This window comes from Balaenoptera musculus, chromosome 15 (genome assembly GCF_009873245.2).
Source record: "Balaenoptera musculus isolate JJ_BM4_2016_0621 chromosome 15, mBalMus1.pri.v3, whole genome shotgun sequence".
In the NCBI taxonomy this organism is placed as follows: Eukaryota; Metazoa; Chordata; class Mammalia; order Artiodactyla; family Balaenopteridae; genus Balaenoptera; species Balaenoptera musculus.
In genome coordinates, this window is record NC_045799.1 from 83,305,807 (window position 1) to 83,327,022 (window position 21,216).

General features: G+C 46.7%; 2 protein-coding genes across 8 annotated transcripts in view; one reads left to right on the forward strand and one right to left on the reverse strand.

Moving 5' to 3' along the window:
- LOC118880609 (radial spoke head 10 homolog B-like) overlaps positions 1-21,216 on the reverse strand; it is a 69,282-nt gene that overhangs the window by 23,818 nt on the left and 24,248 nt on the right. For 5 of the 7 annotated variants that reach the window (XM_036824301.1, XM_036824296.1, XM_036824297.1 and 2 more), the window contains 6 exons: positions 15,471-15,823; positions 12,596-12,671; positions 9,650-9,718; positions 7,666-7,839; positions 5,974-6,059; positions 5,163-5,283 (listed from right to left, as the gene is read on the reverse strand). In XM_036824301.1, the coding sequence (XP_036680196.1) occupies positions 5,163-5,283; positions 5,974-6,059; positions 7,666-7,839; positions 9,650-9,718; positions 12,596-12,671; positions 15,471-15,823 (879 nt within the window). Of the gene's footprint in view, positions 1-5,162; positions 5,284-5,973; positions 6,060-7,665; positions 7,840-9,649; positions 9,719-12,595; positions 12,672-15,470; positions 15,824-18,133; positions 19,011-21,216 lie in introns of those variants that run through there. The other 2 variants (XM_036824302.1, XM_036824303.1) reach the window with 2 other exon arrangements.
- On the forward strand, positions 1,839-20,176 carry LOC118880612 (peroxiredoxin-1-like). The gene is made up of 3 exons (XM_036824308.1): positions 1,839-2,524; positions 6,150-6,151; positions 20,167-20,176. Exon 1 carries the CDS (start codon positions 1,892-1,894, stop codon positions 2,489-2,491), a length of 600 nt encoding a protein of 199 aa, XP_036680203.1. The 5' UTR covers positions 1,839-1,891; the 3' UTR covers positions 2,492-2,524; positions 6,150-6,151; positions 20,167-20,176.

A 21,216-nucleotide genomic window follows, 5' to 3' on the forward strand; every position in this document is an offset into this window, starting at 1 on the left:
AATTTATAGGCCAAAGAGAAAGTCATGGGGAAATTAGAAAATATTTTGAACTGAACAAAACTTAAAGAACATAATATATCAAAATAAGTGGGATACAGATAAAGCAGTGCTAAGAGGAAAAATTGTAGTATTAAATGTTTATATTAGGAAAAAAGAAATGTCTCAAATCAATAAAGCATCCATACAACTCTAGGAAAAGAGCAAATTAAACCCAAAGCATGCAGAAGGAAGGTAATAACAAGAATAGATATCAGTTATTTTGAAAAACATCAAAGAAAACAAAACTAAAACTGGCTCTTTGATAATTTTAATGAAATTGATCCATCTCTAGCAAGACTGATGAAGGAGAGAGAAAGCACAAATTACTAATATTAGAAGAAAGAGGGACCATCACTATAGATCCTATATATATTAAAAGAATAAGGGAATGTTATAAACAACCTTGTGCCAATAACATTAACAATTTCTATGAAGCAAGCAAACTCCTTCAGTATAACACAAACTTCCACAGCTTACTTAAGCAGAAATAGATAACCTGAATAGCACATTATTTACTAAAGAAATTGATTTTATAGTTAATATATTGTTAATTTAATAATCCCACAAAGACAACTCCAGGCCCAGAAGGCTTCACTGGCATATTCAACTATATGGCTAAGGAAGAGATAATGCCAATGCTACAAACTTCCAAAAAATTGAAGAGAACACTTCCCAATTCATTTTATGAAGCTGACATTACCCTGATTACTACAAGCTGACAAGATGTTATAAGGAAATAATACTATAGATCAATATCCCTCATGAACATGGACATAAAAATTCTCAACAAAACATTAGGAAATTAAACCCAGCAAGATATAAAAAGGATGATATCATTATGACCAAGTCGGGTTTGTCCCAGGAATGCAAGATTGGCTCAACATTTGAAAATCAATTAATCTAACTCAACCGATCAATAGACTGGAGAAGAAAAACCACATGATCATCTGACTGGAGGCAGAAAAAGCACTAGACAAAATTCAGTATCTATTCATGATGAAAACTGTTAAGCAAATTAAGAATTAAAAAAGAGCTTCCTCAACCTGATAAAGGGTAGCTACAAAAAACCTACAGCTAACATCATGCTTGATGAGAGGCTGAATTCTTTCACACTAAGATCAGGAACAATGTGGGGATGTCCACTCCCTCCACTCCTAGTCAATATCACAAAATACCCTGGAGGTCTTAGCCAGTGCAATAAAGCAAGAGAAAAAAATGGCATACAGATTAGAAAGAAACATATAAAGTTGACTGTATTTGCAGGCATGGTTATCTAGATTAGAAAGTCCTAGAGAGTCTACAAAAAAGCGACTAGAACTATTATGTGAGTTTAGCAAGGTCCCCAATTAGTAGGTTAATATACAAGATGTCATCAGAAAATCCTAGCTATATAAACTATATAAAATTAACCATAGAAAGCTTTCCTTTTCTATGCAGGAAATACATACCTTTTTTAAAAAATTTTATTTATTTAGTTTATTTACTTTTGGCTGCGTTGGGTCTTCATTGCTGTGCGCGGGCTTTCTCTAGTTGCGGCGAGCGGGGGCTACTCTTCGTTGCAGTGCGCAGGCTGCTCATCGCGGTGGCTTCTCTTGTTGCAGAGCACAGCTCTAGGCGCACGGGCTTCAGTAGTTGTGGCTCGCAGGCTCTGTAGTTGTGGCGCACGGGTCTAGTTGCTCCGCGGCATGTGGGATCTTCCTGGACCAGGACTCGAACCTGTGTCCCCTGCATTAGCAGGTGGATTCCTAACCACTGCGCCACCAGGGAAGCCCAATACATAGCTTTTAAAATGTAAATAGTGTGTGTGCTTCCTGACTGTCCTTTGTGGTTTGTGAGAAGTGCTGATCGCAATATGTCTTCAGGAAATGCCAAAATTGGGCACCGTGCCCACCAGTTCAAAGCAACTGCTGTAATGCCAGATGGTCAGTTCAAAGATATCAGCCTATCTGACTACAAAGGAAAATATGTTGTGTTCTTCTTTTACCCTCTTGACTTCACCTTTGTGTGCCCCACGGAGATCATTGCTTTCAGTGATAGGGCAGAAGAATTTAAGAAACTCAACTGCCAAGTGATTGGTGCTTCTGTGGATTCTCACTTCTGTCACCTGGCATGGATCTACACACCCAAGAAACAAGGAGGACTGGGACCCAAGAACATTCCGTTGATATCAGACCCCAAGCGCACCATTGCTCAGGACTATGGGGTCTTAAAGGCCGATGAAGGCATCTCATTCAGGGGCCTTTTTAATATTGATGATAAAGGTATCCTTCGACAGATCACCATAAATGACCTTCCTGTTGGCTGTTCTGTGGAGGAGACACTGAGACTAGTTCAGGCTTTCCAGTTTACTGACAAACATGGGGAAGTGTGCCCAGCTGGCTGGAAGCCTGGCAGTGATACCATCGAGCCTGATGTCCAGAAGAGCAAAGAATATTTCTCTAAGCAGAAGTGAGCGCTGGGCCATTTTAGGGCCAGGCTGCAGCAGGTGGCCATGAGAGCAAAACCCCTTCTGTACCACTGTCATGCTTCAAACACAAGACCTTACACTCAGCCCAGATGTGCTGTGGGACTGGACGGGCCTTTCCGGCAGGGGTTGGGGAGGCCAGCCTTGCTTCCTCTGCAGGGAATGGCCTGAGCTGTATTATGGGGCAGGCAAACTGATGTGTATAGTAGTAGGATGTCACTTTTGGTCTTTTGTAGTTTTACTAAACTTGAGCTGAGACCTTGTTGATTCTTTATTTTAGGGGGACATTAGCCTTTGAGTGTAAGAGGAATTGACTTTTTGCTTTCCCTCTTTAGGGGAAAATGAGGTGTGAGAGTGCCTCAGAATCAGGAAATTATACTGAGGGGAAATGCAAGTAGATACAAGGAATGGACCTTGAAGCAAGGTGTTTCATTTCACCATATCTGGAGAAGAGCAAGGCCTACTACAGTATTGGCCAAGGGAGGGCTGTATGAAAACCTGAAGCTTGGCCTCTTCTGATAAATGCCTGGTACTGGTTCTGTAAAAAGATCAGAGTTAAGAGGCTTCAGTACCTTTGGAACTAAAAGGGGGAGGGGGAGACAAACACAGCGCTGGTGTTCACAGGGTAGGCTTTCTGTGTCAAAAGCACAGTGCTGGGGGCTTCCCTGGTGGCGCAGTGGTTGAGGGTCTGCCTGCCAATGCAGGGGACACGGGTTCGAGCCCTGGTCTGGGAAGATCCCACATGCCGCGGAGCGACTAGGCCCGTGAGCCACAACTACTGAGCCTGCACGTCTGGAGCCTGTGCTCCGCAACAAGAGAGGCCACGATAGTGAGAGGCCTGCGCACCGCGATGAAGAGTGGCCCCCGCTTGCCACAACTGGGGAAAGCCCTAGCACAGAAACGAAGACCCAACACAGCCAAAAATAAATAAATAAATAAATAAATAAACTCCAATCTCTTTTTAAAAAATAAAAGCACGGTGCTGAGCACCTCGTGGCTTCCCTGGGTTTCTATCCTTGATTTAAGGGTAGTTCATGTCCTCATATCATTGTCCTGAGGGAGGGTTGTCAGTGGGGCAAAGGCAGATTCCTCCTGGGCTCTTGAGGCTAGGGCAGAGTCAGGACTGAGAATCCTTCTGTGTATCATGTGGTGCCCTTCTGGACACCTTCCAGACACAGCTGCCCCAGCCTACCTACCCCTCCAGTCTTCAGACAAGCAAGAACTTTGAGCAGTAGTATGGGATTCCTGGGGCCTTCAATAATAGCTTATTATATATGCCAGGCACTATTTTGTATTTATTCAGTCTCCATAGTAACCCTCTGAGGCAGGTACCGTCATTTAGGGGATAGCTGCTTCTTAAGCCCTGTAACAAGTAGCGTCTTGAAGCACTGCAGAGAAATGGTAACAGGTAATAACCCATATTCCAAGGCAGGTGGCAAGTCTGGATCTGCTTTGGTCTTTTGACCAAACTTCTTTGAGTCTTGTTATCTTCATTTAAGATCTCTACTATAATGCTTTATCAAAAATGATCATCTTGTACCCAATAAAATCTTGTCTAGCCAAATAAGTCCAAAAAAATAAATAAATAAAATAAAATGTAAATAATACTCCTCCCAAGAGTCATGTGACTTATGAATTTGCCAAAGGAAGAACCTTGCTTGTGTGTGAGACCGCTAGAGAAAACTAAATACTAATAAAACAGCACTTAAAAAAAAAAAAGGTCAATTTAGCCATAAGAAAGAATGAAATAATGCCATTTGCAGCAACATGGATAGATCTAGAGCTTGTCATACTAAGTGAAGTAAGTCAGAAAGAGAAAGACACCCTATGATATCACTTGTGTGTGGAATCTAAAAGACGACACAAATGAACGTATCTACAAAACAAAACCAGACTCACAGACATAGAGAACAGACTTATGGTTGCCAAGGGGGAGGGGAGGGTGGAGAGGGATGGATTGGGAGTTTGGGATGAGCAGATACGAACTATTATATATAGAATGGATAAACAACCAGATCCTACTGTAAGGCACGGGGAACTATATTCAATATCCTGTGAGAAACCATATGGAAAAGAATATGAAAAAGAACATATAGGGGCTTCCCTGGTGGCACAGTGGCTGAGAATCCGCCTGCCAACGCAGGGGACACGGGTTCGAGCCCTGGTCTGGGAAGATCCCACATGCCGCGGAGCAACAGGGCCCGTGAGCCACAACTACTGAGCCTGCGCGTCTGGGGCTTGTGCTCCGCGACAAGAGAGGCCGCGACAGTGACAAGCCCGCGCACCGCGATGAAGAGTGGCCCCTGCTCGCCGCAACTAGAGAAAGCCCTCGCACAGAAACGAAGACCCAACACAGCCAAATAAAAAAAAAAAAAAAAAAAGAACATATATACATGTATAACTGCATCACTTTGCTGTAGAGCAGAAATTAACACAACAGTGTAAATCAACTATATGTCAACAAAATATATTTTTTTAAAAAAGGCTGATTTAGACAAGTAATCATAATGTGAGTTTGTGAGTTTCTAAATTTAACACAGGTTGAATTTCAGATGACCATGCAATACCCTACACCAACTAATTCATGGGCTGAGGATCAGCAGAGCACCCGCCTCTGGGTGTATTCTGCTAAGACCAGTAAAACCAGCTAGCACAGTACCTGGACCCCCTTCTCCCACTGACCGGTGTACTCTTCATTAGCTGTCAGCCACCTCATCCTGCCTTCCCCATGACGCATGTTGTTCTCCCACTGACCTTCATATATATTTCCAGATTTGTAACTAGGACAAAAAAAAAATCAGTTATCTCATGTACAACATTTACCTTTAAGACTTTCTTAAACTTTCTCCCTAAATACCTTTGAAGAAATCCAATCCTTGTGCCCATACAATCTTCCCTGTATTTAAATTCAATGAATAGGCATGTGGTCCATAAAAACAATCATCTGGGTGGGTGCAGGGGTGGGTAGAATAAATCACTTTGTAAAAACTTCTGATTACTTAATAAGGTGACAGTGGGTAAGAATAGTGTTTTTAATCTTTTTAAGTAATTCCCTATAGTATTATGATTGGTTAATATTTTGCCCCCAAATATTTTAACCCTTAAAATATTTGGCTCCATCAGCTCAATCTAAGATCAAGTCGATATGTCAATATCCCTCAGAAAATATGAAACTAATAATGGAGACCCATGATTAATATAGAAAATAAAGGGAGGCGGTTTCTACGTATAATAAAGTGAAACAGTATGATTAGACATCATATTTAATATGGTGTTTTTCTAAATTTTCCGAAGAATACTTCATCCCTGTTGAGATTATATTGGGGTTAATTTAAATATTCCACCCTGCTTATCTAGAAAACGTGTTCTCTGTAAGTTCTGTGCCTTATCTTTAAATAGCCTATGTGAAAGTTATCTGGGCCCACAAACGCTTTTCGCCAACACCCCAAACATGGCGGGGGGATACCTACCACCTTATCCCCCAGCCTTTTTTGATGTTGTGCACCCAGTCTCCCTCGTACCAAGAGGTGCCCTCTTGATTGTAATAAATGGAGCCCTAGAACAAAGAATACCATTTTATAAAATCATCAAGCCTCATAAAACAAATGCTTTTTTAAAGGTAAAGATTAAAATGTATGATTTTAAGGAGTCTAAATGATGCAGAAAATGTCATCCTTAGGTAAGACATATAATCCGTGTTATGTTTCTGGTTTGTGATTAAGAATACTGTAAAGTGCCCACCAAGTGAGAATGAGATAATGTCACAAATCAGTTACCCCTGAATAACAAAGTCTCACATACGGGATGAAACGACTACATCCATTACATTCAGTATATTCAGTAATTATTAGTCAAATAAGTACCTAAAGAAATCCTATTTTGTTGTCACCTAAAGTGAAGAGTAGTACCTTCCTTATAACTGAAGGTCACTCTCTTTTATGTATCAAAACCAGTTTGTTTTATCCATTTTGACATCTTATTTTACTGCCTCCGAGCATAAGTGAACATGGCATAATTTTTCTTTGACGATTCCTTTAAGGGAGTGGGAGTAGCCACTGTGCAAAGCATTTGGATCTACGCTAAATGGCCTCAAATTGCTTGTTTATTCACTGGTTTATTTCTGTGTGTGTGTGAGTTTTCCACCTTCTTCCTCATTATCACGCTAACTTGTTCCTTCTTTCAGCCATCCTGGTACCTCCATCTAGAAGTCACCATCCCCAACTCTCCCAAATATCTGAACTGATCTGCTCTGAGCTAAAAAACAAAAAAACAGAATGCAGAACACAAGGGAACAGTCTAAATCTGAGTAAGGTGATAATTATGAAGACAGACTTTCTTTTTCTTTTGACATTTTCTAAAAACAGTGCTACAGTATTTTATCATCCTATATAAAAGTGAAACAATAGTACCAGAAACAGCAACCTCGCTTCAAAGTACCTATAACCTACATTGCTGGTGAGAGTGTAAACTGGTTTAGCCACCATGGAAAACAGTTTGGTGGTCCTTCAAAATGTTAAACATCAAGTTACCGTAGGACCTGGCAATTCCACCCCTAGGTATATCCCCAAAAGAACTAAAAACAAGTACTCAAATAAACCTTCGCACTCATAGTCATAGCAGCACTATTCACAGTAGCCAAGAGATGGAAACAGCCCACATGTCCATCAATGGATGAATGGATAAACAAAATGTGGTCTATCCGTACAGTGGAATATTACTCAGCTGTAAAAAAGGAATGAACTACCTACAACACAGATGAACCTCAAAAACATGATACTCACTGAAAGAAGCCAGACACAAAAGGTCACATATTGTATGATTCCATTTATACAAAATATCCAGAATAGATAAACCCATAGAGTGAGAAAGCCGATCGGTGGTTGCCCAGGGCTGGGGAGGTGGGGAGTAACTGCCTAATGGGTATGGGGTTTTATTTTGGGATGATGAAAATGTTTTGGGACTAGACAGAGGTGGTGGTGGCACAATATTGTGAATGTACTAAATGCCACTGAATTGTTCACTGTAAAATGGTTAATTTCACGTGATGTGAATTTCACCTCATAAGAAAAAAAGTGAATATACCCTTCACAGCCCCCCACCTCCTGCTCTCTGTGTTTGCACATCCTATTCATAGCCGGGGGTCACGTGGCTGCCTCACCCACCTTGCCGTGTCTCTTGCCGTGGCACCAGTGGCCGATGTAGGACACGGGCTGCGTGCTGCACTTGAACATGCCGAATCCGTGTCTCACGCCGTTGACCACTTCTCCTTCGTAGGTGCTGCCGTCCGGCCACGTGTAGACGCCATGGTTCATGGGGATGTTCTTCACAAAGTCCCCCTGGGGCAAAATGGTCATCAGTGTGGCAGAAAGAAGGCAGTGGAGAGATCCCTCGTCTTGTGGGCTGCTGGAGATGCGGATACCACGCCGGTCTCTCCTCCCTTGGAAACGGTTGAATACCCCCTCCAGCTCTCACCCCCCTCCTCCCATCTCTACACATCCCATCCTCCCACACCTGGTCCCTCCACCGGGCAGAAGCCCAGGCGGAATGAGCTATCGGGAAAGCTGTGTGCACACTAAGCTCCAAGAAGTCAGCAGGTGACGTGGTACAGTGGTGGCTTCCAAGCCTGGCCTTGAGAATTTTGGATTCTGGAACCCGCCTCGAAGGCGGCTAATTCACTGGGTTCCAGTGTTACCCCCAGGAGATGCTGACGATTAGCCAGGCTCAGGGATCACTGGTGGAAACCCTAACATACTGCAGACACACCAGCCAACCGCCTGCCCCAGGATGAGCGGCCAGCATGCGGTGCCCCCACACCTCAGCCCAGAGGCATCAGGTTCTTTTCCAGGAACATGAACTCCTGGAGGCGAGGTCCCAGCAGAGGTCCCAAGAGGCCAGCCAACCTCCCAGAGGAGGCTTCTGTGAGAGCCTGAATCCTGCCCATAAACCCTCCCCTGACTGGGTGTGTGTGTGTGTCTGTGATGGGGGCGGGTCTGTGTCTGCAAGAATGAGCCCCACCTGACCTTCCAGAGCTGATGAACCAGAGGTCCAGGCCAGGAGGCGGGGCTTGGGGGCAGTGGGGAGTTTCCTGGGAAAGACTGGCCTGAAACGGCAGTTGGGACTCAATCCTCTGGCCGTCCTGGACCTCGGCTGTTCTCTCCCCTCCGTGACGATGAAGGTGGACCCTCCCCTCGCTCTTCCCCAGCCTCATCTCCCACTGCCCAGTCCACTTAGCTGCCCACCTGGCCCAAACGTGCCTCTTTCCCTCACCTGGCTGTTGTTTGCATGTGAGCCTTACATCCCGTTTTAAATACTATCATTACCACTTATGAACACCATCGCGTTAGCAGCTCTGCAACTGTGATTTTCAGGGCAGTGTTTCAGACCCACACGCACTGTGGAGGCACTGGTCTAAAAATACACATTCCCCGACCCGGCAAGACCGTTAAGTGAGGCCCAAACACAGCACAAGCAGCCGGTAGAGATAGCTAGATCTGAGTGAGTGAGTATGGTTTGGTCTCTAGAGAAAAAAGCTACAGAAGAGAATGTATAACAAACTATTTGTGGGGCTTCCCTGGTGGCACAGGGGTTAAGAATCCGCCTGCCAATGCAGGGGACACGGGTTCGAGCCCTGGTCCGGGAAGATCCCACATGCCACAGAGCATCTAAGCCCGTGCGCTACAACTACTGAGCCCACATGCCGCAACTACTGAAGCCCGCATGCCTAGAGCCCGTGCTCCGCCACAAGAGAAGCCACCGCAATGAGAAGCCCGCGTACCGCAACGAAGAGTAGCCCCCGCTCGCCGCAACTAGAGAAAGCCCATGCACAGCAACAAAGACCCAATGCAGCCAAAAATAAATAAAATTAAATCTTTAAAAAAATAAACAAATAGACTATTTGTGTTTGCAAAAAAATGGGAGAGGCTGAAGAATACCTCTAGAATATACAAACGAAACTGGAAACTGGTGACAATTTATAGAGGGTCCCCTGTGGTAACAACTTACTTGTCACCTCTGTTCTTTGGTTCTATGGATATTTTTTTAACCCATGTGCTGAGTTACTTTTATGAAACTAGTATGTTTAATTGTGGGGACCTGACCATTAAATCACATAATTCGTTTAGAACTATAACATACTATACACTTTACCTCATATTTCAATCCATCGGCCCAGACATAAGTTCCCCGTCCATGCATGAGTCCTTCTGAAAACGTACCCTTTGAAACAGAGCAACAAAGCGTTAGGCCCAATCTTGATTAACACAACTGCCACCCAGGGATTCAGCTTTTAAAATGGAACCATGTTCCACAAATATGCTTGTCCAGTGTTCAGCTGGGAGCTGGCACCACACTGGCGTCCATCCTGTTCTAAAAAGGATCTGAGGAGGAGTCCAAAAAAAACCCAGTTCCCTAAAACTGACACTAGGCAGTGCTGCGCAGCTGTTAAACTGAGCTGTAAATTCAGCCTTCCTCACCTAATTAAGCTGTTGGAAAACTCTGTAGTTCAAAAGAACTCATATGCTTTGGGCTTTGCATTTCAAAGTTTAAGGGTCTTTTGAAAATTATTTAGACTAGATTAAAACCATTATCTGGATATCAGAAATTATGACATTTGTCAACATCACACTTTGTTTTCCCTTACTGGGAATTATCAGTACGTGTGTGTGTGTATTGACACAAACACAAGTGTACATAATGTACAGTTGTCAATATCGTTCATTTAAAGTGTCTATTGTTAATGTATAGGAACTAGTTATTAAAAACTTAACACACCTGAATGTCGCAATGCAATCAGAGAAAACGTGTGTAACATTACACCCAGTTCTTCCTCGGAATCACTTCTTTAGAGGTGGTGAGGTCAGGGGTTGATGACTGGAGAGAACCGAGAATCTGTAAACAGTGCCCTGACGCAGTGGTTCTAGACTCAACTGTGCATCAGAGCCACCGGGGTGCGGGGAGGTGAAAGCACAGATTACTGGGCCCACCCTGCATGCTGGAGATTCTGATTCATCACCAGGTCTGGGCTGGGGCCCAAGAATTTGTACTCTGCACAAATTCCCAGGTGCTGCTGCTGGTCCCTGGGAACACGCTTTAAGAACCACTGCCTTAACTTCACTAGCGAGAAGGTCCGTTATGTCATCCATCCAGGTGAACCTGGCCCTGGCCGCACATCAGGCAGGGCTGACGCTCAGGGAAACTGGGGGCAGCCAGAGATCTTCCTACTGCAGACTGAGGCGCTCGTTTGGATTATGGAATCAATCGTGGTCGCAAGAAGCAGAGTTTTGTTTTGTTTTAACAGAGTATTGATAGAACAGAAAGGATCGCGCTTCATCTACACGGGAAGGGCAAGTGTTTCGTGAAATGTTTGTTTTCAAGTTTTCTCTTTAGGAAATTGTGATCTAAACATGTGACCAAGGCAGGTCTGACCCCTGTGGGTCGTGGGGCTACTGGGTCGTTCCACTGGGTCTGCCTCCTTCACCATTTAAAGGGGATCCAACTGATGATTACTTTCATTTGGAAGAATCTGAGTCTAAGGAAAATAGGCAAAGTTTACAAAGCAGGTAGCTGGCAGCAAGGAAGGGGGCTCCTCCAGAAGTAAAGGGGTGTTTGCCTCTCATTAGTGGGAAGGGCAAGGCTGCCTGGCCCGGCTTGAGCCACCAGGTGACTGCGTACCTGAGGTACCAGGTTACCAGCGTCAGCAGGAGCTGTGACCACATCCTCAGCAGCCCGGGAGGGGTTTAGCCCGTGTGGTCAAGCACTAGGTATCTTTGGATGGTATACACACTGGTGCCTTGTAGAAGCACCACAGCGGTGAAGGAAGATTCTCATCAGGATAAAGAAACACTATAAAGGCCAGAACTGGCCGAGGCCAGACGGGACAGTCATTTTCATGAGTATCATCCAGCCATAATAAATGGCGTGGGTTTTTTTTATTTTGTTTTGTTTTGTTTTTTGGCCAGCTGCATGGCTTGTGGTATCTTAGTTCCCCGACCAGGGACTGAACCCGGGCCCTCGGCAGTGAAAGCGCAGAGTCCTAACCACTGGACCGCCAGGGAATTCCCATAAACGGCATTTTTAAGAGTTTTTACAACACAGGAAAATGAACATGTTATATGTTAATGGGAAAAATCAGGATACTGAAACCCATGCTTTTTGACCTCAACTACAAAAATCTGTTCTCCTATAATAAGCACACGTTTCCTGGATAATCTGAACGAACGGATGAATGACTACTGCCACTGTAGCCTCATTGATAAAGACAAAAAATGAAAACACCCCAAAAGTATCTAATGATTATGGCATAGTTCTGAATGGTAAATTAGAGCACTATGCAATATTTTAAATAATTATGGAAGAGGGAATGGGAATTTAGTGTTTAATGGGAACAGGGTTTCAGTTTGGGATGATGAAAAAGTTCTGGAGATGACGGTGGTGATGGTTGTACAACAATGTAAATGTACTTAATGCCACTGAAACTAACACTTAAAAATGGTAAGTTTAATGTACATTTTACCACAAACAAACTTTTAAGTTATGGAAACCATACATTAATACAGCAATGTCTTCCTAACTGAAAAAAGATTCAAGGTATTATCTACAAAATTAATACGCCCATGTAAAAGCACTGATCCATCCATTCAAGAAATAAAAGAGGAACTTCCCTGGCGGTCCAATGATGAAGACTCTGCACTTCCACGGCAGGGGGCGCAGGTTGGATCCCTGGTCGGGGAACTAAGATCCTGCAAGCCACGTGGCGCACCGCCCCCCGCCCCCAAAAAAAAAAAAAAAGACACAACAAATTGAAAACATTTATGGCAAAAGGATACTGGGATTTTTACTCTTTGTTTTTTACTTTAGTGACCTTAATGTTGTTTGTACAAAATAAAACTTGGCAAAAGGAAAAAATCTAAAATGACTACTTTGTACTGAAGTAGTCATGTTTTTACCTTAAAATATGTACTCAGGGTTCAAAATAAAATCAGCATCAAGTACTTCCAATTTCTTTTGAGGAATCAGTGGACTTTCTGAGGATGCAAATCTAAAATTATCACCCTTCACTGTGTGCCCTGCCCAGTCCCAAAAGGTATAACTCACGCGGTAGGTGCAGCCGCCTTGAAAGATGGCAAATGCTTCTCCCTCATACAGTCCACGGACTTTCTCCCCTTCATAGCTACGACGAAATGAAGCTCAAGGCAATGAATCATGTGAGCACACCTCAGTGACTGTGTGTTAAAATACGTAATGAACATCAACGAAAAAGTACAAATATCTCACATTCACTCAACAAGCATTCCCCGCCGAGGACCACTGTGTGTGCCTGCCCCCTTCTAAGTACCAGGGCTGCAACTGTGAACAAGTTCCTGCCCTCGGGAGTTTATGGTTCAAAGAGGAGAGACAGACAGTAAAAAGGAACCAAATGAACAAGATCATTCCAGATCGTGTTCAGTTTTTGTGAAAGAAATGATCGGGGAACATGATCAGGAGTAAGGAGACGGCTACTTGTAACAAAGAACCTGGAGAAGAGGATCCCCAGGAAGAGGAAACAGCAAGTGCAAAGGCCCTGAGGCAGGAAAGAGCCTGCCGGCTCAAGTTCAGCTGCACAGCTGGACCACACTGAGTAGGGGAGCAATGGATGGGAGGGAGACCAGGGGAAGAAGAGGCTGGGCTGTGATAAAGACTTGCTATAAAATCGAAAAGCTCTAGGAGGAATCATGACAGGGTTTTAAGAGGTGGGTTGGACAAGACCAGATTTACATCTTAAAAAGATCACTCCGGCTGCCGTGGAGAACGGACTGTGTGTGGGGGGGAGCTAACTGCCGGGAGGGAGTAGTGGGAGGGGAGAGAGATGGAGGCGTATGGAATATTCTGGACAGTTTTCTGTCTGGGGTGATGAAAACATTCTGAAAATGGGTAGTGGGGATTGTTGCATGACATGGTGAGTGTATTTAATGCCTGTGGATTTATACTTAAAATGGTTAAAATAGTACATTTTATGCTATGTGTACTTTACTATGATAATATTTTAAAATTTTCGAGATATATTCTGGACATAGAACCAACAGGGCTGGCTGACGTGCTGCCTTTGGGGAAGGGAGGTACCGAGAACAGCACCCAGATTTTTAGTTCAGCACCGAATGGATAATGTGTGATGTGTCACCTAGCTCGCCTCTAGGCTCTGAGGTAAGTGAGGTGGAAAACAAACGGACCTGTGACAGCTATGACCACATTGGGCTTATTCCAAGAATCCAAGGAAGAGTAAACATTAGAAAACCTATAAATGTAATTCATGATATCGGCAAATCAAAGAAGAAAAACCATGTTTATATCAAGATGCCAGAAAAGTATTTGATAAAATTCAGCAATCATTTTTTAAAAATCCTAATTAATGGCAGTCACTATGGAAAACAGTATGGAGGTTCCTTAAAAAAACTAAAAATACAGTTACCATATGATCCAGCAACCCCACTCTTGGGCACATATCCAGAAAAAACAAATTTTAATTCAAAAAGATACATGTACCCCCAATGTTCATAACAGCACTGTATGCAATAGTCAAGCCAGGGAAGCAACCTGTGTGACCACTAGGCTGTTGTGGAAATGACAGAAGGTGACGTCCGAGACTAGGTCATAAAAGACACTGAGGCTCCCAAGCTTGCTCTCTCTTGATCACTCTCCAGGGAAGCCAGCTGCCATGCTGGGAGGACACTCAAGCAGCCCTGCGGAGACAGTCCATGTGATGAGGAACTGAGACTGACGGCCACTCCAGGGAGCCACTGCGAAAGACTGTCCAGCCGGCCAAGACTTTAGACAAACCCTGGTTGACATCTTCGCTGAGCCTCACGAGATCCTAACCCAACACAATCCAGCATCCAGCAAAGCTGCTCCCAGACTCCTGAGCCCCATAAACTACGTGATATTTATTGCTTTGATTGTCATGTTTTGGGGTGACTTGTTACATAGACAATTAATACAGGGAGTGATGTAAACCAAGTCAGCATTAGGAAGGTAAATCTACACAGGAGGCCTGGGGAGAGAGGCTAGAAGCAGGGACTCTTTAGGAAGTGAGTCCAATGGCCCAAGCAAGAGGTATGAAGACAAGTCTGTGCACAGTGAAAAGGACGAATGAGAGAAGCATGGAGGAAAAAGAAACACAAAAGGCAGGGGGAGGGAAGAGATTAGTTCTGTGACTTGGAGCCTGGATGCCCTGATAGAAACAGGGACCAAGGGAGGAGCCAAAGGCTGGGAGAGAAACAGCAATGTTTAGAGGAACCTTCTAAGGTGCGAATACTCATTTATTTCCCCCCATTAAGAACCTGAGGCTCAGAAAGGTTCGGCGATAGGCTTCATGTCCTAGAGCTAAGATTCAAATCCAGATCATGGTACTTCAAGTCCTGCAGTCTTTGCGTTGGGACACAGAAAGTTTGAAGTCCAGTGGACGATGTCGACTAGGGGGGTAAAAATCTGAACCTAAAACTCTTGGAGAGAGAACAGTGCTAAAGACATAGATGTTTACCGTCATCTAGGGAGATGGAAGTAAAGCTACAGTAAGAGATTATCAGGGGCTTCCCTGGTGGCGCAGTGGTTGAGAATCTGCCTGCCAATGCAGGCGACACGGGTTCAAGCCTTGGTCTGGGAAGATCCCACATGCCGCAGAGCAACTGGGCCCGTGAGCCACAATTACTGAGCCTGCGCTTCTGGAGCTTGTGCTCCGCAACAAGAGAGGCCCCGACAGTGAGAGGCCCGCGCACCGCGATGAAGAGTGGCCCCCGCTCGCCGCAACTAGAGAAAGCCCTCGCACAGAAACTAAGACCCAACACAGCCATAAATAAATAAATAAATAAATAAGCTTTCATTTAAAAAAAAAAAGATTATCAAGAGACAGAGAACAGAGAGCATGAAAGTCGTAGAAAAGGGAGCATGGACGATGCAGCTCATTAAAATCACCTTTCAAAAGAAAAAAAAAAATCACCTTTCTACTATGAGTTTGGTCACAATGGGCTCTTCATACTGGGTGGTATCTTCATTCTGCAGATTATCATTTTTGCACTCTCTCTTGAGTCCTGGTTCTTTGAGCTGCATGTCCAACGGTGGCACAGCACCTGGGGACATATCTTGCCTAGCAGCGTTGCCATCTTGTTTGGAAAACTCTGTATAATCGGAGAGAGACGAGGGAGAGCAGGCCAACCTATCCCCTTTTTTATCTGCTCTTTTCTTTTCTTTCACCATTGCCTTTAGAAGACCTAAGGTTTGCTTTATATAGGTAAGTATCAAATGACTCCTTTGGTTGAAAGCTCTTTGTTTCACGGCATTGATGAGTTTTACCTGAAAAATAAAAATTATGTCTCGTTTTACAACCTCAATGTCATTATCATTCTCTTCCTACAGCCTGAAAAATTAATTACAAGTATCGAGTCTCACCAGTTTATAAAAATAATACTATTTCAATATTGCATTGGTTGTTTCCTAAAATTTTTTAAATTGGAACCACCATCTACCACTTCTTTTCAAATAGTGCTCCAGTAAGAAGAGCAATCCTGTGTGTGAAAAATACCGACTTAACCTCTAAAATCCTACATGCCACGAGATCATTCTTTAAAAGCCCGTCTCTTCGTACGTCAGCATGGCAAAGTGCTCGTGAGCTGCACTGCCCCTTCCCAGCTGTTACTTGATGTCCTTCTGCTTCAGTTGTCAAACAGGAATAACAGCACCTTGTCTGGTTATAAGGATGAGATGATGCACAAACTCCCTACGGATCAGACAGTGTGCACAATCAATAATGAAGTGGTTATTTTTTCACTTTCCTGTTTCTGAACTTGAAATCATCGGCTACCTACTCCCTAGGACAGCACTGCCAGGGTCAAGCAAAAAACCTTGTGCTAGTTATTTGCCCAAGGCCTTAGAGCTGAGGGGCAGGGCTCCAGAGCCACAGTTTCCGTGGCCCTCCCGAACTCGCCGCACTGAAGACATCCCGGTGCATCCAGCAGGACGCACAGGTGAGTCCCGGAGTGCAAGGCAAGGTCCCCTTCCCGTGCCCGCGGGGTGCAGTGGACGCCCCATGCCCTCCTCTGCCTGCATGGCATCCTCTGGCATCCTCCCGCTCACCCCACCTCTAGGCTCTGCTCTCACCAACATGGTCCGGCTTCCCTCTTCCTTCAAGACTCCATGAGTCTTCCCTGCCCCGCACCCTCACTCCACGACTGTCAGCGAAGCAAGCTGCTCTCGCTTCTAAGCTCTCCTTTACCATAGGCTTTCTGGTCCTCCATCAGTGAAGCCTGAGCTGCTAACAGGGCAAACTTACTTCCTCGTGGCGTGTTTCCCATTAACTTTTGTATATCTTCTGTTCTCCCTGCCTTGAGACTCTATCATCGACCGTTGACCTTCCTCAGGCCGCACAGGAGGGGCGCGCATTCTCTGAGCTGGGGGTTCCAGCTCGGTCCTACCCCTTCCTAGGGTCCTCCCCGCCTCCCGCGCACCTGCTCGGGTCCTCGGAGGCCGAGGAAGAGCCGGACCTGGCCGTCACGCCCGTCGCGGCGCAAGCACGGCCACCGGCCTGGGACCCCGGGACCCCGCTGGGGCGCTCACCTCGCTGGGGCGCTCACCTCGCTGCGGACGCCGTGGGGCTCCGCCAAGCCCGGACGGAGTCGGCGCGGCGTCCTGATCTTGCTGGTCTCTAGGCAGCCGCGGGCCCCGCCCCGCTCTTAAAGGGGCCGCCGCGCGTGCTCAGCCCTTAGAGCAGAGCTCTGAAGCTGGAAGCACCTGACCTGGGTTTTCCCAGCTCTGCTAATTGCCGCGCGCGAGGCCTCTCTCAGCCTTTATCTTCGCTTAACACTAGAATAACTCAGGTGTTACTTTTTCATTATGGCCCTAAACGAATTACCCCAAACTTAGAGCCTTAAAGCAACACAAGTTTATCATCTCACAGTTCTGTAAGTTAGGAAACCAACAGGACTGGTTCCTTTGGCGGCTCCAGGGGAGAATCTACGTCCTTGCCTTTTCCAGTTTCTAGAGGCCGCCTTCCTCCGTCTTCGAAATCAGCAACGTTCCTCTCTCTGGCCCAGCTGGGAAAAGTTCTCCACTTTTCAGAAGCCATGGGCTAGACGGGGCCCACCCAGCCAATCGAGGGTACTCGCCCCATCTCACCACCTTTCCCTTACTCACACCTGCGGAGCCCCTTTGGCCACGTAGAGCAGGTTTTCAAGGGTTCTGGGATGAGGACAGGTGGTCTCTAGGGAAGGCCTGCCTCCCACAAACCCCAATATGCAGAGTTCTTGCAAATATTAAATCTTTTGGACAGGTCCACCAGCGCAGTGCTTGCACAAGTGGCAATGATCATTACTTGACTGTCTCCTTACACCTAAGGGATTCTAAGTTTGTAAATGGAAGGAAGCCCACTGTCTGGGCAGAGAGGTCAAGAGCAGAGTGCGGGTGGGAGGTCCACACTGGCCACTGTACTCCAACTGCCATCTGGACCCCGCAGAGGGCATTTTTACTTCCATTTCTGGCAGAGTTCAAATGGGACGAGACTCCATGAAAAACCATTTGACAACAGACAGGGATTCTTCTACTTCCAGTACCAGTCAGTAACTAGACCATCTTGCAGTTCACACTCCCAGAAAACCAAATCACAGCATCAAAGTTACAGAAAAATCAGTCTTTTATTTCCCCTTGCCTACAACGCTCTTTGCCACCCTGGCTGCAGCGGGGAACATTTAAAAATAGAGACCCCCAGGAGTGCCCTGGTGGCCTCCTGGTTAGGATTCCAGGCTTTTGCTGCCGTGGTCTGGGTTCAATTCCTGATCAGGGAACTGAGATCCCGCAAGCAGCGCAGCGCAACCAAAAACAAAAAAACAAAAACAAAAGAGACATCGCCCCACCTGGTCGATTTCTTCCAGCTGGACAGAGTATATCCCTTGAGTTTTTTTGGATTATCTTCTAAATTTAATATGCATCAGGGTTGAGAATGACTAACTCAAAAGGATCATAATTTTCAATTTATGAAGTTAAACCATTACGGATTTAATCATCATTAAAAGCTGAAAGTGGCAGGCTAAAATACGTCGGGCCAGAGCAGAGGTCTAGGTGACTTCCAAAGTGCTCTCTTTTTGTAAAACATGCTCTTGCGGCTACACACCACACACACACACACACACACACACGTATGTTCAAATGTGAAACAAAAAATGTTGCAAGCAATGCTCCATATGGAATGAAAAAGTTCTCAAGATCATTTCTAAACGGATCTGATGCATTTTTAAGTAGCAGGTTCATTTAGAAACAAACCCCCAAAACGGTTACTTAAAACCCTGACTTGCAAAACAGAAAAATCTGCAATAAGATCAATAGCTTTTTAAAATGAGAAATGTTGTCAGTTTTGAGAAATGATGTCCAGATTGGCAATGTGTCTCATGGTGGGCCTTCCGTGGGGACAGTTCCAGGGATGGTCCATCTCCCCCATGTGAGTGATGAGTTTCTTCATCTCACTTGTGTTCAGAGCAGTTCCAATCATCACCTGCATGTGAGACATGATGGCTTAAATTAAAGTTTTACTGGTTTTTGGTTAGAAAAGCAACTCTTCAGAAGCCCTGTTCTGGACAAGATTACAACAAAAGCAACAATTCTCTGAAAAGTCCTCCCTCGAAGAACCCTACCTTCTAGTATCTCAGCCCTCGGCCTCTTTGTGAAATCCAGCCCCTCCGTGGCTCTGTCGTGGCAGCACATCCTCAGGAGAGACGCCGACCACTCCCGTCCAGGGCCAACCAGTCTCGCCAGCTCCACCAGCATCCACATCCCAGCCGCCCCGACCTCCCACCATGGTGACTGGAGCGGCCCCCTGACGCCGACGCCCCGCCCCCCCCCCGCCCCCCGCTTTCCTCTTTCTCCCTTCAACTCGTCCTCCACCCGGCAGCCAGTGATTCCTTTTAAAGGCGCGTCAGATCACGTGGCTCCCCTTCGAAGCCCCGCCCCCCACCTGGATAAAAGCCCAAGTGCATCACGTGACTTCGCCCTCACTGGCCTTAGTGCCCACACCTGTGAGCAAGCAGCCCTTCCGCCCCCACTGCAGCCACACTGGCACGCCCTTGCCTCTAGTACAAGCCCGTAAGGCGAGTACCTGCCTCAGGACCTTGTCACTGGCTGTGCCCTCTACCCAGGATACGCTTCCCTCAGATATCTGCATCTCTCACGTTCCCTCTCCCGCAGGCTGCTGCTCAAATGTCGCTGCCTCCCCGCAATGAAACAGCTCGCCTTGTCTGTCCTCTGTAGCCCTCGGGCTGTGCCTAAGCACCCGGGAGAGGCTATGTCAGTTGGGTGCTCAGGGAGGCCCGAGGATGGGAGGGGACCAGGTGGGCGAAGAAGGCGTGCGGAGCGGGACATCCAGGCAGAGGGACAGCGGGCGAGGACTTGAGGCGGGAAGGAGATGGTGTGGCCGGCGTGGCTAGAGCCGAGCGTAGGACACGGGGCCCACGGGTGCAGCAGAGGACAGCCCGCCCCTGTCAGCCCGTGTGCTGCGCGGGGACAGCGCTGCAGCGCCAGGGACCCGCCAGCGTGGGGACTGAGGAGCGCCCCGCGGCCCCAAAGATCTTTGCGTCACACGAGGACACGGCATTGTGAACGCCTGGCCATCAGCACAGGCCAGGCCCAGCTCTGAGTCTTAGCCCCGACTCCAGGATGGGAAGATCAAGGTTAGGCCTTTATCAAAGAACCATTTGTGGCTGAAGTCTGGTCCTGGGCCCTATTCTCTCCTCAAACTCTTGCCTGGAGGAATTTCATCCAATGCCATGGGCGTAACTTAGAAAATCTAAACCTTTCTCTCCAGCACTGACACTTCCCCTGGCTCTGGATTCACTGACTTGACTGTTCTCAGACACCTCCTCTCACGTCTAATAGGATCTCAAATACAACGTGTCTAACAGAGAAGGCTGAACCCCACCGCCCCCAAAGGTGAAAATGCCGCAGCCCTTGCCCCACCTCCCTCATTTCCGTTATGACACCCTCTCTGTGGTCTCTTCCCCATGGTCACCCTCCAGCACCTCCTGACACGTGCAGCGCAGACGCCCAGGTTCGGACCAGGATCCCAAGGACCCTAAGTGGGTCCCCGGACGGGGCCCCGCTCCCATCCTGGTCCCCCGCCCCAGTCACACGGGGTCAGCCTCTGGCTTCGCCAAACACGCCAAACCTTTGCACTTGCTGTTTCTTCTATCTGGAAAGTTCTTCCCCAAGGGGCTCCAGCTCACCTTCCAAGCGTCGGCTGGGAGGTCACCTCCTCAGACAGCCTCACCCCGACCACCCGCCTCGCTTCCCGGTGCTCACTCCCCACCCCCATACTGTTTTCTGTACCGAACTTGTACCTGAGGCTGCCGTTCTTAACGTTATGTCCATTTCCCCCACTAAACTGTAAGCTCCACGAGGGCAAGGACCTCATCTGCCGGGTCACCTGTGCCCCCAGCGCCCGGACCAGGGCCGGCCACCCAGCGGGGGCTCAAGGGGTCTCTGCTGAGTGAGTGAGGGGAGGGGGGGCCAGGTGATGCAAACACACGCGCTCCGCTCTGACGTCAGGCTCATCACCAACCGCTGCTATCGTCTTCTAGAACCAGTCTGAGCAGCGGCAACCAGACAACACGCGGTGCCCGCCCCTGGGGCTCCTGTGAAGAGCGAGCTGACCGCAGGGTTCTGGATAATCTCGTGCAGGGCCCCTGAGGGCTGGCGGCACCTAATCT

What these genes read in the sequence shown, in the direction of transcription:
- LOC118880612 (XM_036824308.1), top strand. Translation starts at nt 1,892, where the DNA reads ATGTCTTCAGGAAATGCCAAAATTGGGCACCGTGCCCACCAGTTCAAA.